Source organism: Balaenoptera ricei, chromosome 1 (genome assembly GCF_028023285.1).
Source record: "Balaenoptera ricei isolate mBalRic1 chromosome 1, mBalRic1.hap2, whole genome shotgun sequence".
In the NCBI taxonomy this organism is placed as follows: domain Eukaryota; kingdom Metazoa; phylum Chordata; class Mammalia; order Artiodactyla; family Balaenopteridae; genus Balaenoptera; species Balaenoptera ricei.
The window spans coordinates 106,888,971-106,903,592 of record NC_082639.1 but is presented as its reverse complement, the minus strand read 5'-3'; the positions used below and the strand labels follow the sequence as shown (position 1 = coordinate 106,903,592).

The window sequence follows — 14,622 nt, the reverse complement described above, 5'->3', positions numbered from 1 at the left end:
AATAATATATCTTTAAAACCTATATTAACTTCCCAAATTTCACTGAATCACATTAAGAATTAATAGCACATCGATATAACGTTTTCTTAACCATCACCTTGTTTCAAGAAAGAAGCCTAACTATAAAACAAACTCAGGGGGTACTTTGTTACTCTTTTGCAGAATTCTAAATTTCCTTCTTCAACTGCTATTCTGGAGCCAAGGGACAAAAAAAGTGCAAATTGAGAGATCTGTCTATTCCTATCTCTCCTTTCCCAGTCCCCATTCCTTCCAGATAGTATTGGGTTGGCCAAAATGTTCATTCGGGTAACGTCTTACAGAAAAACCGAACGAACTTTTTGGCCAACCCAATATGATTTAACCGAAACGTTTTGCAATGTGTTAAATATGTGTCAGGATAGGAAAATGAAAGGCATGACTGGGACACCTAGAAGAGTTTGCTTAACTAAAGGCAATAAGGAAAACCAGGAGCAGGGGGATGGGGAGGAAATTTCACAAATGCAACAACCAATAAAGTCTGAGTTATACTAAAGATACTATGCAGCTGACCCGAATATTATTCAGAATACAAAATTCCATCCCATATTCTTGCTATACAAAGTGAGTGTGATTATAAAATATTTCCTTGCATGCAAATCATATCCTCATTTAGTTTCTAAATGGACAAGTGCCCTCTGATTACCTAGGTCTTTCATCAAAATGGCCTTGTAGTATTTTTTCTGCAGTGCTGACATGCCATGGTATATCACTACTTCCGTCTTCTTGGGAAGCTCTGTGGCTACCTCAGCTTTCACTCGCCTCAGCAGAAATGGCTGCAAGAGTTTGTATAGTTCACTTGCTGTATGAGGGAAAAACACACACACACCCAAGAGTAGTGTGGGACAAAAGCAAGACCAAGGCAATCAATTACTAGAGAACATACAACAGTTTATTTTTGTTTCTCATTTCTGGGTTCTAGGCCAGCACGGTAATTTTTCATAGTGTTTCTTCCTTCATTGGGTTCTTCTTTCCAACTCCTTCTGATTCTTACTAATAATCTGATTTGCATAGAGCCAGTCTGTTTCCAGGATACTTTTGCATTTGATCAGCATAACAACTCAGGAATGTAGGGCAATACGTAATATTGTCTCTATTTGTATAACTAAGTTAAGTGAAGCTCAGAGGAATTAAACCCCTTATCCAAAGTCACATAGCTGGCTCTAATGTTGCTAGCACTCAAACTTAGTTCTTTGACTTCAACGCCCTTGTTCCTTCCCCAGCTGTCGTGAACTTCGAAAACTAGCCTAAATTGGAATTACACTGCATGTAGGATTACCAGATATGGCAAATAAAAATCCAAGTGCCCAGTTAAATTTGAATTTGATAAACAAATAATTTTTTTTAATATCAGTATGTCCTGTGTAATACTTGACTGGGTGTCATATATTTTATCTAGCAACCCTAAACATGGGAACAATCAGAGCAGGTTCCCCAGGTAAATTTCAGCCTGTGGTGTGGGGATCTCTGCTGTGAGGAGCCTTTCCAACTCACACTCACCTACTACATACATACCCACTAGCTGGCATGCCTACCACTTGTTTTGAGTAACCATCCTGGGATAACATCACAGAGATAGACAGACAACGCTATGAGGCAGGGGGGCAAAGGTGCAAGAGGAAGAAGACTACGAATGGTGACTGTACAAACAAGGAAGGCTTTCCCCTGTACTTCCACCACCATCCATCCCAGACTTTTGGTTTTGGTGCAGTGTTAAAAGAAACACCAGTGCTGTGGAACGCTGAATGACAGTTTCAGACTATAGCACCCGCATACTTTTCTGCCTCAGGGAGTAGCACGAGAAGTTAACAATGTCCTTATAGAAATTACATGTTGGAAAAAAAAAGGTCTGCAAATCAGCAGATATTATTTCTTCTGAAAATGACCCAAATAAGCACGACTATAGAATCATGTAACAAACGAGTTAGAGAGTCATGAATAGCAGGAGCTGGGAACAGCAGGAGGGCTCTGACATCACCTTATCTTTGTGTGGCTCTGTATCTCCCTGGAAGGTGTCCTCTGGTTATCGATTCTCTTTCTTTTCTTTCTATAACCCTCATGCGCTAGGGAAGTCTCTGGGCCAGACCTCTTGGGCATGATTTGTAAGAAGGGAACTTACCTGACTCAGACTCTTTCTCAATATCCTGGTAACGCTGAATGAAATCTTCCACCTGCTCCTTGGAAAAGAGATCAGGCTCCACAAAACTGAGGAGAGAGTAGAGCTCTCGAAGGCTGTTCTGGATGGGAGTTCCGGTCAACAGGAGATTGAAGACGACTGAAAACTCAAATATATAAATAAATAAAGTGAAAAATCCATAACCCTGGAAAGCAAGACTTAGTTACCCATCACAGCCTTTACAAAGAGAGGCATGATTTAATGAAATGACGAAAGGGACATGAAATCAGAAGGCTCAGGTTCAAAATGTATATAACTGTTTGATGTAGGAAATAATATCTCTTCAGTTTAGACTATAAGAAGGGGTAATAATCCTGTGAAGGAGATACCATTATAAGGTAAGTAAAATCACATTTTGAACGCTAAAGTACTGCATGAGTATTGAATATGGGTACTGTTATTCTATCTATGCGGGAATTCAAGCACACAGCATAGACCCAAGCAGTTTGAGAAGCCCAAAGCAATAGCAGCAGGACCCACCACTACAAGCAAGAAGCAAAAAGATCTCTTTTAAAAGAATGTCCTTTTGTAAAACTTTACAGGTGCAGCCAATGCAAGGCATCAAGACTTCTGGACATTTCTGGACCATATAGAGTCCAAAATGGAAACAAACTCTTTAAATTTTGAGCAAAAGATGAGAACACCAAGAATATCAGACTAATGAAGTAAAAGGTTAGGAAAAACAGTAACAACAGATATTAGGTAAAGCAAAGGACAACCTCTGAACTAACATTAACAAGAACTTAGACCACTTGAGTTAAATAATACAGCACAAAGAGAAAGCCATATCCTGTGTATATATGTTAAACATCAAAATACATTATGTATGAGTGTATGTATCTATATAGATACATATATACACTTTGATATTTAAAGTAATATATTTTTATTTTTTAAATAATATATATGCATATTTATGTTTGGGTATACACAGCACTGCAAAGGATGTGGCAGCACATACACCAAATGTTAACATATGCAGTGGAGTAGGATTTTTGGTAGCTTTTACTTTTCTTCTTGTGTTTCTATATTTTGATTTGGGAGGGGGTCATAAGAAGACACTGCTTTTGGGAATTCCCTGGAGGCCCAGTGGTTAGGACTCCGTGCTTTCACTGCCGAGGGTGCAGGTTCAATTCCTGGTCAGGGAACTAAGAGCCCACAAGCCACACAGTGCGGCCAAAAATTAAAAAAAATTAAATTAAATTAAAAAAAGGAGACAATGCTTTTGAGATAAGAAAAGGTGATAAATGAAACGACACAATCAATTAAAATTGATTTCAAAATCTTTTTTTTTTTGGGGGGGCACTCTCCCTTTTTTCGTTTCTTTTTCTTTTTTTTCTTTTTTTTTTTAATATTTATTTATTTATTTATTTATGGCTGTGTTGGGTCTTCGTTTCTGTGCGAGGGCTTTCTCCAGCTGCGGCAAGCGGGGGCCACTCCCCATCGCAGTGCGCGGGCCTCCCACCATCGCGGCCTCTCCCGTTGCGGAGCACAGGCTCCAGACGCGCAGGCCCAGCAATTGTGGCTCACGGGCCCAGCCGCTCCGCAGCACGCGGGATCCCCCCAGACCAGGGCCCGAACCCGCGTCCCCTGCACCGGCAGGCAGACTCCCAACCACTGCGCCACCAGGGAAGCCCTCGTTTCTTTTTAAATTGTCTAATCAATGCCCATTCATGCCTGCTCTGCTTGTAGGACAGTGTTTTCATAGTAGTTCAACAATAAAGGTTTCCAATAACCAAATCACATTTTTAAAATATGTGCTCACCAAGCAAAGAACTAAAGTGACCAAAATAATGAGGTCAACAAAGATAATCAAGGTTGTCAGTCACTAAAATCAACTTACACTATCACATGAGTTAACATTTTTATTCAAAGCAGTGACCATTTTGGCATCAAAACTTATACTCGGGGAAAAAAAAAAAAGAAGTCCAGAGATGGGGCTTCCCTGGTGGTGCAGTGGTTAAGAATCTGCCTGCCAATGCAGGGGACATGGGCTCAAGCCCTGGTCCAGGAAGATCCCACATGCCTCGGAGCAACTAAGCCCGTGCACCACAACTACTGAGCCTGTGCTCTAGAGCCCGTGAGCCACAACTACTGAGCCCGCGTGCCATAACTACTGAAGCCCACACGCCTAGAGCCCTTGCTCCGCAACGAGAAGCCACCGCAATGAGAAGCCCGTGCAATGCAACAAAGAGTAACCCCCCTTCGCAGCAACTAGAGAAAGCCCGCGCACAGCAACGAAGACCCAACGCAGCCAAATACAAATAAATAAATAAATTTATTAAAAAAAAAAAAAAGGTCCGGAGACAATCTGTTTGTGTATAATATTTTGTAAACATTTTTGTATAAAATATTTTGCAAATATTTTCTACATTATTAAATATTCTTATGCATAATTTTTCATGGCAGCCTTACTTTGTAAGTGTACTGTATGGGTATAGCATAAATTGTATAACCAATTCCTTATATTCACATTTAGGTTGCTTCTAGCTTTTACAAACAAGCTCAAAACAACATTAGGAAGGAGGAAAAGGCAGTACCCTTCTCCCCACCAATCAATAAATGTGAGTATTCAGATATAGAGAGCAGACTTGTGGTTGCCAAGGGGAAGGGGGGGTGGGAAAGGGATAGATTGGGAGTTTGGGATTAGCAGATACAAACTATTATACATAGAATCGATAAACAACAAGTTCCTACTGCATAAAACAGGGAACTCTATTCAATATCCTGTAATAAACCATAACGGAAAAGAAAAAAATAAAAATTATAAAAGTGAGTGTTTTTTTCTGACCAACTAGTTGTCTGCAATTCAAACCTCACCTAAAAAGGAATACTTAGATGATGCAGAACAATTTCCTCACTTAGCCCCTCTGAGCCTTAGTTTCCTTATGAGTAAGAAGAAAAGGCTCTGGAGCAGGCAACAGACTTTAGCTTCCCCCACTCCAAGCTCAGGGTTCTTTTACTACACCCGCTTCTCTTCTCCCACTGTAAATCAGTAAACTGGCATGGTAGTTTATGAAGCAGTCTCTTATAAGGTTAGGCGCCAGAATATGACAACCTTTTGGGAAAGAGATACTGTTACGAGTCCCTAAAAAGAACGTAAAGGACACTACAGAGCAGAGGGGCCCCCAATAAGGGACAGGAATCTTTGAGACTGTGCGAATAATAGACAGTGGCCATATCTGCATTAACACTAAAAACTGCAATTTTTAGCCAATAAATATAGAATTAAAATCTAAGACTTTCTTCCAAAAGACCTCTAAATTTATTAATTGAACTATTTTAGGATAGGGACCAAAATTCAGTGATGGTCCCACACATTCACACGTGGGGGTCTCATGAACGAACAAGCCTTTACTAGGTCAACAAGGAGAAGGGCACTTCATACTCACAAGCTGTTCCACTGGCTCCTCAGAACAGAGGGCATATCTAGGGCTACAATGACATTTCTCGTTTACTTTGCCGGAATGATGCCAGAGATTAAGAGAATGGAATAAGATCAAGGGTGTCATACTCAAAAGTATGACAAAGACAGGAGAGATTGGAGGGACTATTCAACGGTGTGAAATCAGTCTCTTCACGACTCTGTGAACTGTCAAATTTTTTAAACAGGTAAGTGGGGGAGGGGTACAATATGTCAGATATGTTTGTTACTGCAGACAGAAAAACTACAGTAAGATTATTTTTAAAGAAACTGCCTCTTTGAAGAAGATCAAAAAGACAGTTGAAACGTTTCCAAAAATACAATATATTTTCCTGGGGTAGAGTCTTATTCATTTGATAACCAGATTTTAGTAAACATCACCTCCTGTGTAAAAGAGGAAGAAGTAGTTAAGCCATATTAAGTACTACTCCTGTCACCATATATGTTCACTAAGCCCTGCAGAAATCTCACTGAAAAAAAAAATTTCAACTGAATTGGCTCTATATAGGACTAAACTAATATTTTTTAAAATGGAGTTATATAAAAGCTAAGAGTATCCTGGGAGTTTACCTCTGAAAGTGTCTTATGCAGCAAGGAGCTTTGGTTTTTCAACCTGTGAGCTTCATCCACAACAAGAACACTCCAAGGGAAGCTGTGAGGGAAAAATCCAAGCCTTCAGTTTTGTGTAACTCAAACATATATCTCACAACCAAAAGTCTTACCACAAAACCATGACTCTTGCTGGGAAGACTAATAGCAAGCCCATTCTATTAGAAACACACCCAAATTGCCTTCTTATCTGAGAGCTAACCATGTACATAAGACAATCTGGATAAGGTAGTAAAATTAAGGAAATTTATGGGAAAGATCTATGCATTCAAGGCAGAAAGAAAGGAGTCGGAGACATAAAGCAAAAGAAAACGCTTATGACCACCTACTATGTGCCAGACACTCAGCTTGGGGCTTGAGGTATGTTATTTAAATCAAAAATATAAAGTGAGCAGACATTATTGTACCCATTTTAACAACACAGACTAAAGCTCAGAAAGGTAGATGACTTGGTCAAGGTCATAAAGCTAGTATGAGGCAGAACTGAGATTCAGACCCAGAAGAAAAGCCAAGAGACAGTGGTGTCACAGTAGCTAAAAAAGTATGATTTTAAGATGGGGACGTGGTGAACACGATCAAATGTTACAGATAGTAGGATACATCATTGGCTCTGTTAACGTGGCAGTCGTTGGTAGCTGTGCCAGAGCACTTCTGCAGCATGATAGCTACGACCACAAACTCTCAAGAAGTCATAAAAGCACATCCTCTGCATATACTCCTGGGAAGCTGTTTTTCCCACCAAAAAAATTCAAAATATGGAAAACTATGTATGTATGAATATGTTCCAAGCTCCATTATTTAAAACAGCAAAAAATTGAAAATAATAATAATAGGTCCAATAATGGGTGACAAAATATAGCATTTTAAATGATAAATATGATTATGTTATAATATAAAGGCCTATATAACTAAAAAAGGTATTATATATCTTTTTCACAAATGTGAAAACCATGCAAAAGATAATAAAGTGGAAGTTAGAAGGTTTTTTAACTTTTTATTTCATTTGTAAACATTCTGTACTCCCACTACATTATTTTTATACTTAAAAAACTAAATGTATATACAAGTAAAGCAGAATATTGGGAAGACAGTAGGTATGGAAATAAAAATCCCTCAAATATTAGAGGAAGATCTTGAGCAGAGGTTGGCCTTAGAGGAAGAAGCCTTCTTCCTCTGAGGCCACAAAGAAAATCCAAAACACGGGTAAAATTCCAGCAGGAATTGGGATCATTCCTGCTGGGTAGCAGGACCAGGGGCTGCACTGAAGGATAATAAAGAATAAGAATGCAGCTGATGTTGGACACTGGTCATGAGATAAGGTGTGAAAGTGGCTGCAGCACAGTGCCTGGCTCCTGTTTGAATTACCGTTCAAAATAGATTAGGGATTAATCTATTAAGATTATTATGGTATTATTAAGGTATTAAGAACTAGATATTCAGGTTTTTACACACCGCAAGCATCCAATAAAAAGTGTATTCAATGAAACAGACTTCAGGGAGGTGGATCTGGGCTCAGTGAAAGAAGGAGGTCAAGTCACTCATCAAAGGACACGCCAAGGGACGTTTCCTGGAGAGGATGAGGCACAGGGAATTCCAGCACTGAACAGAAAGTGGGACAAAGTAACTTCTAGTCCCCTTGATCCAAAGATTTTGTAAGTCTGCTGTCAAAAAATTTTCTGATTTTTCATACTGTTACATGCACAGTCTCAGCTCTCTATAAGCTTTTTTTTTTTTTTTTACATCTTTATTGGAGTATAATTGCTTTACAACGGTGTGTTAGTTTCTGCTTTATAACAAAGTGAATCAGTTTTACATATACACATGTTCCCATATCTCTTCCCTCTTGCATCTCCCTCCCTCCCGCCCTCCCCACCCCACACCTCTAGGTGGTCACAAAGCACAGAGCTGATCTCCCTGTGCTATGCGGTTGCTTCCCACTAGCTATCTATTTTACGTTTGGTAGTGTATGTATGTCCATGTCACTCTCTCTCTTTGTCACATCTTACCCTTCCCCCTCCCCAAATCCTCAAGTCCATTCTCTAGTAGGTCTGTGTCTTTATTCCTATCTTGCCACTAGGTTCTTCATGACCTTTTTTTTTCCCTTAGATTCCATATATATGTGTTAACATACTGTATTTGTTTTTCTCTTTCTGACTTACTTCACTCTGTATGACACACTCTAACTCCATCCACCTCACTACAAATAACTCCATTTTGTTTCTTTTTATGGCTGAGTAATATTCCATTGTATATATGTGCCACATCTTCTTTATCCATTCATCCGATGATGGACACTTAGGTTGCTTCCATGTCCTGGCTATTGTAAATAGAGCTGCAATGAACATTTTGGTACGTGACTCTTTTTGAATTATGGTTTTCTCAGGGTATATGCCCAGTAGTGGGATTGCTGGGTCGTATGGTAGTTCTATTTTTAGTTTTTTAAAGGAACCTCCATACTGTTCTCCATAGTGGCTCTATCAATTTACATTCCCACCAACAGTGCAAGAGGGTTCCCTTTTCTCCACACCCTCTCCAGCATTTATTGTTCCTAGATTTTTTGATGATGGCCATTCTGACCGGTGTGAGCTGATATCTCATTGTAGTTTTGATTTGCATTTCTCTAATGCTTAATGATGTTGAGCATTCTTTCATGTGTTTGTTGGCAATCTGTATATCTTCTTTGGAGAAATGTCTCTTTAGGTCTTCTGCCCATTTTTGGATTGGGTTGTTTGTTTTTTTGTTACTGAGCTGCATGAGCCGCTTGTAAATCTTGGAGATTAATCCTCTGTCAGTTGCTTCATTTGCAAATATTTTCTCCCATTCTGAGGGTTGTCTTTTGGTCTTGTTTATGGTTTCCTTTGTTGTGCAAAAGCTTTTACATTTCATTAGGTCCCATTTGTTTAATTTTGTTTTTATTTCCATTTCTCTAGGAGCTGGGTCAAAAAGGATCTTGCTGTGATTTATGTCATAGAGTGTTCTGCCTATGTTTTCCTCTAAGAGTTTGATAGTGTCTGGCCTTACATTTAGGTCTTTAATCCATTTTGAGTTTATTTTTGTGTATGGTGTTAGGGAGTGTTCTAATTTCATTCTTTTACATGTAGCTGTCCAGTTTTCCCAGCACCACTTATTGAAGAGGCTGTCTTTTCTCCACTGTATATGCTTGCCTCCTTTATATGATAAGCCTCTTTAGGGCAAAGATTACATTACACTCCCTGGCTGTTCTCAGAGTGTGCAATACAGTAATACAAAGTATAACTTTGCCAAATACATGAACCTAGTTGCAGGGCAGGGATAAAGAGGCAGACATAGAGAATGGATCTGAGGACACGGGGTGGGAAGGGGAAGCTGGGGCGAAGTGAGAGTAGCATCGACATAATATACACTACCGAATGTAAAATAGATAGCTAGTGGGAAGCAGCAGCGTAGCACAGAGAGATCAGCTTGGTGCTTTACGATGACCTAGAGGGGTGGGATAGAGAGGGTGGGAGGGAGGCTCAAGAGGGAGGGGATATGGGGACATGTATATGCATATGGCTGATTCACTTTGGTGTACAACAGAAACTAACACAGTACTGTGAAACAACTACACTCCAATAAAGATCTATTAAAAAAAAAAAGACTAAATCCGTGTTCTTAGAGTTCATACTAAGTAAACATTATAGATGTCTCTTTATTATTTAGGTTCTTAAATTCACCTGGAATGGATTGAAGGCAGATGATCTAATATAGAAAGACTGTATTTCTGCTGAAAATGTGCAACTCCAGTGCACCGAGATACTTTGTAAAGCTCTCTTATGAAGAAGCTCCCCAGCACTGAGTGGTGGGTTTGGATGTCTGCTTTGCCATTTACTAGCAATGTGCCCTGGGATGGGTCACCTAATCTCTTACCTTTCTCATCTATAAAACGGATGATAATAACCACCTTAGGGTTTTCATGAAGATTAAATAGGATAATTTATGTAAAGTACCCAGTAACATCTATCTCCCAATCTTCTTGTCTGTTGAGACTTCCGATATATTGCCTTGTATTATGGATATCTCTACCCTTCTTACCCCTCTACTGGAGTTTATGTCCTCTTAGTGTCACTCTATGGTTTACTTTCCTGGTATTGCTGATAACTCCCAGAACAGTGTCTTTCCAGGGGACACATCTTCAATAAATATTAAGTTGGATATTAATAATAAAAAAGAAGTGAGAGGGAATACATATACTTTTCCTAAGAAAAGTAAGGTAATATGCTTACTTAAATGAAACTTAAGTGAAACAAAAACACTAGATGGAAGTCATGAAATCTATGACTGAGCCTTTAGTGTTTCAAAATAAGATGAAAATAAAAATCCAACTCAGAAGAACCTGGATAGGAAATAACATTGAAAATATTGATAAAGCACTTTGAAAAGTCTCCAAATATTAAAGATGCAAACCCCACCTAACCATGTCATAACTACACATGCTATGGAGAATGAAACTCTGTCCATATAACTTCTTATTCACCTAAAACTAGCTCTTGTTTGATTTACATGGTGACTGTTGTCTTAACCACATACTGCAACACCTTGTCCCCACTGCCAGGTAGTACTAAGAGTTACATCTACGTTCCCTGCACTTCACGAGCTGAGGAGAGGCCTGAAAGCCAATTCACTGGAAAGAAGTATACTTAAAAATCCCTTTCTGAAGAACCTAGGCGCAAGACGGGTATAAAGACACAGACCTACTAGAGAATGGACTTGAGGATATGGGGAGGGGGAAGCGTAAGCTGGGACAAAGTGAGAGAGTGGCATGGACATATATACACTGCCAAACCGTAAAACAGACAGCTAGTGGGAAGCAGCCGCATAGCACAGGGAGATCAGCTCGGTGCTCTGTGACTACCTAGAGGGGTGGGATAGGGAGGGTGGGAGGGAGGGAGACGCAAGAGGGAAGAGATATGGGAACATATGTATATGTATAACTGATTCACTTTGTTATAAAGCAGAAACTAACACACCATTGTAAAGCAGTTATACTCCAATAAAGATGTAAAAAATAAATAAATAAATAAAAAGCTAATTTTATAGTATCTTTTAGGATACTTCCAGGAAGAGGCTCAAATAATTCACCTACTGTGTTGTAGTAAAATCTCCACACTGCAGTCCTGCAAGGTGTCTGTGCAAGTTGTGATGTAAAGAATCTAGTATCTATTAACCACCCACCACGTATACCTTATCTTATTTAATCCTCACAACAAACATCCAAGGTAAAAATTTCATTATCCCCATTTTACAGATGAAGAAGCTGAAGTTCACAGAGGTTAAGTAATGAACCCACAGATTTACACCTAATGAGTAGGGGGTTAGACTGTAAGACTCCTGCCACGCTGCACACCAGATAAGACTCATGGATGACACATCAGGAAAAAACGCAAAGTGCTAAAATGTGAAGTAAAGACGTGACTTTCATGATACATTTAAGGCAATTTCTGAAGTAGTGCAACATACTCACGACTTTAGAAACGATGCATCTTTCAAGCAAACCTGAAAAATTAAGGAAGACACATTACAAAGGCTGATATTGATATAACTCTGATATTAATAAGCTAACTTTTTATTAACTCTCCTAAACTACAGGATTTAGCTAAGTCTTATTCATTCACTACGTAAGAAATTCTGAGCATAACTTCTAAGTAGCACCATCTTACAGACAAACAAAGGGAGGCATGAATGAGTGGAAGGTCTTGCTTACAGTGACCTGGACAGTCTTAGCTTGAAGAACAAGGACTTAAACAGGGACTGGAACTAAGTGTCTGGAACTAAGTGTCCTCCTTTCCCACCCTCCAGTAACAAGAGACGATGCCTCAGCCCAAAAAACCCTTTCCCCTGCCTGCCTGCCTCCTTCTACTCATCGGCCAAGAGGCAGCTCAAGTAGTACCTACCTGGGAAGCCTTCCCCCTTGATCCACCAGGACAGAGAGGGAGAGACAGCTAACTAACTTGGAGCACAATGGTCTTTCGCTTCCTTTGCTCACAGCCTCTCTGTGAGAATCTAATAAAGGTAGACCTTCTTCTCAGAACAATATGAACCCTCAAAAAAAAAAAAATTGAATATAATTCCAGTAGATTCTACAACTTCTAAGGTCCCAGGTTTAGAGTTCTGGCTGTAGAAAAACAAACAGATACCTCATAGGTAGTTAGCAGCACATGAAAACGTGACTCCTGCCTTAGGTCTTGCTGTAGGTGGGCTCTCTCCTCCTTGTCACCTGAATATGTTACACAGGAAAGACCTGGAGCAAATCTGAATCCAAGAAAAGAGGTAGATGAGCACAAACATAGAGCCATGGAAAAGGGGTGCATGTCTGGAAAATTACTTTTCATGGAAGGATTGCAGATGTGCAGACCCCAGGATGCCCTGCAGTCAGAATGAGTCCTGGGACCCTGAACTCTTACCTACAGCAATGGGTAAACCTAAGGGTAAGTCCCCGTGTGAAGAGGGAGACATGTCAGATAAACATCTAAAAGGGCCTTGTGTTAACTGTAAAAAAAAAACTATTTTTCCACGTTCGTTACTTCCTATGAAGTGTCACTATATCACTATGAAAAAGATGGTTTCTTCCTTAGTTCAGCAAAATTTACTAAAAATGAGTACTGACCTTCAAATTGACAAAAGGTAACAATAACATCCATTGGACCCTCCCCCATCAGATCCTCAGTCTCTATCTACACTGTCTCATGTCAGAGTTTTCTGGAAGAAATAAACTCACTGCTTAGGACAATATGTTGTTTTATCGTATTTCACATAGCACCTAGAAAACAAAACCTTAATGTAAAAAATAAAATTTCAGCAACATCTACTCTTGTACCTCTCCATCTCTTCTTTCCAGTTGCTCAAAACAGACAAGGGACAAAGAATCAGAAATGGTCCTTCATCGTTTAATCTTCCCGCCAAGTAAATGAAGAGAGCAATAGTCTGGAACACAGAAAAGGAAGGCGGTTTTGACCACATTTCCACGTGAGAAACAACGATAAAGTCCCCACAACCTTGTAGAGAACACTTACAATCGCATCAAAAATAATAAAACACAAACACAAATTGTTGTAGAAGACTTGCTTTACAAAAAACAAAAATAATGTACAATCCTCCACACATTAGGAGAGTCACCCATTCCTAGAGTGAAATCAGGTAAGCCTCAATATGACTGCCAAAGAAATGTATGGTACTCAATTACATCAACAGTCAACAAGCAATGGTGCTCAAAATTTATGTAACTGAACCTTTTATACAAAGGAAAACATCAGGAAAGACAATAGAAATCAACAAAAACAATGCAAATGATGCACAAGGTCAGGAATGCTCTAAAAACATAAGGTAAGAAGTATCAAGACTTGACTGCAAAGAGGCCCAACCATGTGGTGGCCTCTTGCTGTTGGCCAGCATCTCCTAAGAGACAATGTTTTCCTTCCTGCCTCCATGTGCATTGATGGTGCACCTTCTATTTACTAGGCACTATTCTGAGCTCTGGTATATAATAGTGAACAAAACAAACAAAACTCCTAGTTCTCCTGGGGCACACATTCCAGTGAGGAAAACAAACAATAATATAGCCTCATGAACTCAGGTCAGGGTCTAAACTGAAAATCTTTGTAAAGCCCAATAGCTTATTTTAGGATATGGCTATACACACTTTTAACCAGAAAATTTTCTTTAAAAGGTTGCTGTGATACATAGAGAAAATAGCACTCTTTTATAAAACAAAAAGTTTGAGGGCCCACCGTCCCCAATGGCTGAACTGTTTCTTAGAAAAATCTATCCTAAGGATATAATCCAAAATCCTAAGAAAGCTATACAAGCCCAAAGATGTTCCTATAGAGGTTAATTTAAATATCACAAAAGAGGGGAACTCTCCATTCCTCATCTGTAGAACATTCAAGTAAATTATGATCAATTCCCTTGATGGACTATTATGCAGCCAATAGAAAATAATCACTGTGAAGAATATAAAATGGAAAATAACAATTACTATTAGATTAATAAAATGCAAACTATATGTGTACTATAATTTCAACCATGTAAAACACATATTGCTATTCATGATTATGGCTAGAGTGCTATGGTTACGGGTTTTAACTGATAATACGTTAATTTCATAATGGAAATATTTTTCTTTTTTAACTACCCATGGTTTCCCAGCCCAGATTGTGCCCAGACAACCACCCAATAAGTATTTACTGAATTAAAACCATTCTGTTTAGTTTGTGCTGAAGACCCTATTTAGAGAAAATTTATCTTTTATTATCTTAAACCAGCTATCTACAAAACAAATTTGGATTCACTAGTGGATTCTTCCAAACATTTAAGGAAGAAACAGTAACAACTCTACACAAACTCTTACATAAATCTGAAA

General features: G+C 39.1%; 1 protein-coding gene across 3 annotated transcripts in view; it reads right to left on the bottom strand.

Annotated features, from left to right (window-relative positions):
* Positions 1-14,622, bottom strand: part of CHD1L (chromodomain helicase DNA binding protein 1 like) — a 122,260-nt gene that overhangs the window by 29,443 nt on the left and 78,195 nt on the right. For all 3 annotated transcript variants that reach the window (XM_059929200.1, XM_059929201.1, XM_059929198.1), the window contains 6 exons: positions 13,081-13,187; positions 12,401-12,515; positions 11,728-11,759; positions 6,207-6,288; positions 2,156-2,318; positions 683-838 (listed from right to left, as the gene is read on the bottom strand). In XM_059929200.1, coding sequence (XP_059785183.1) covers positions 683-838; positions 2,156-2,318; positions 6,207-6,288; positions 11,728-11,759; positions 12,401-12,515; positions 13,081-13,187 — 655 coding nt within the window. The remainder of the gene's footprint in view (positions 1-682; positions 839-2,155; positions 2,319-6,206; positions 6,289-11,727; positions 11,760-12,400; positions 12,516-13,080; positions 13,188-14,622) is intronic.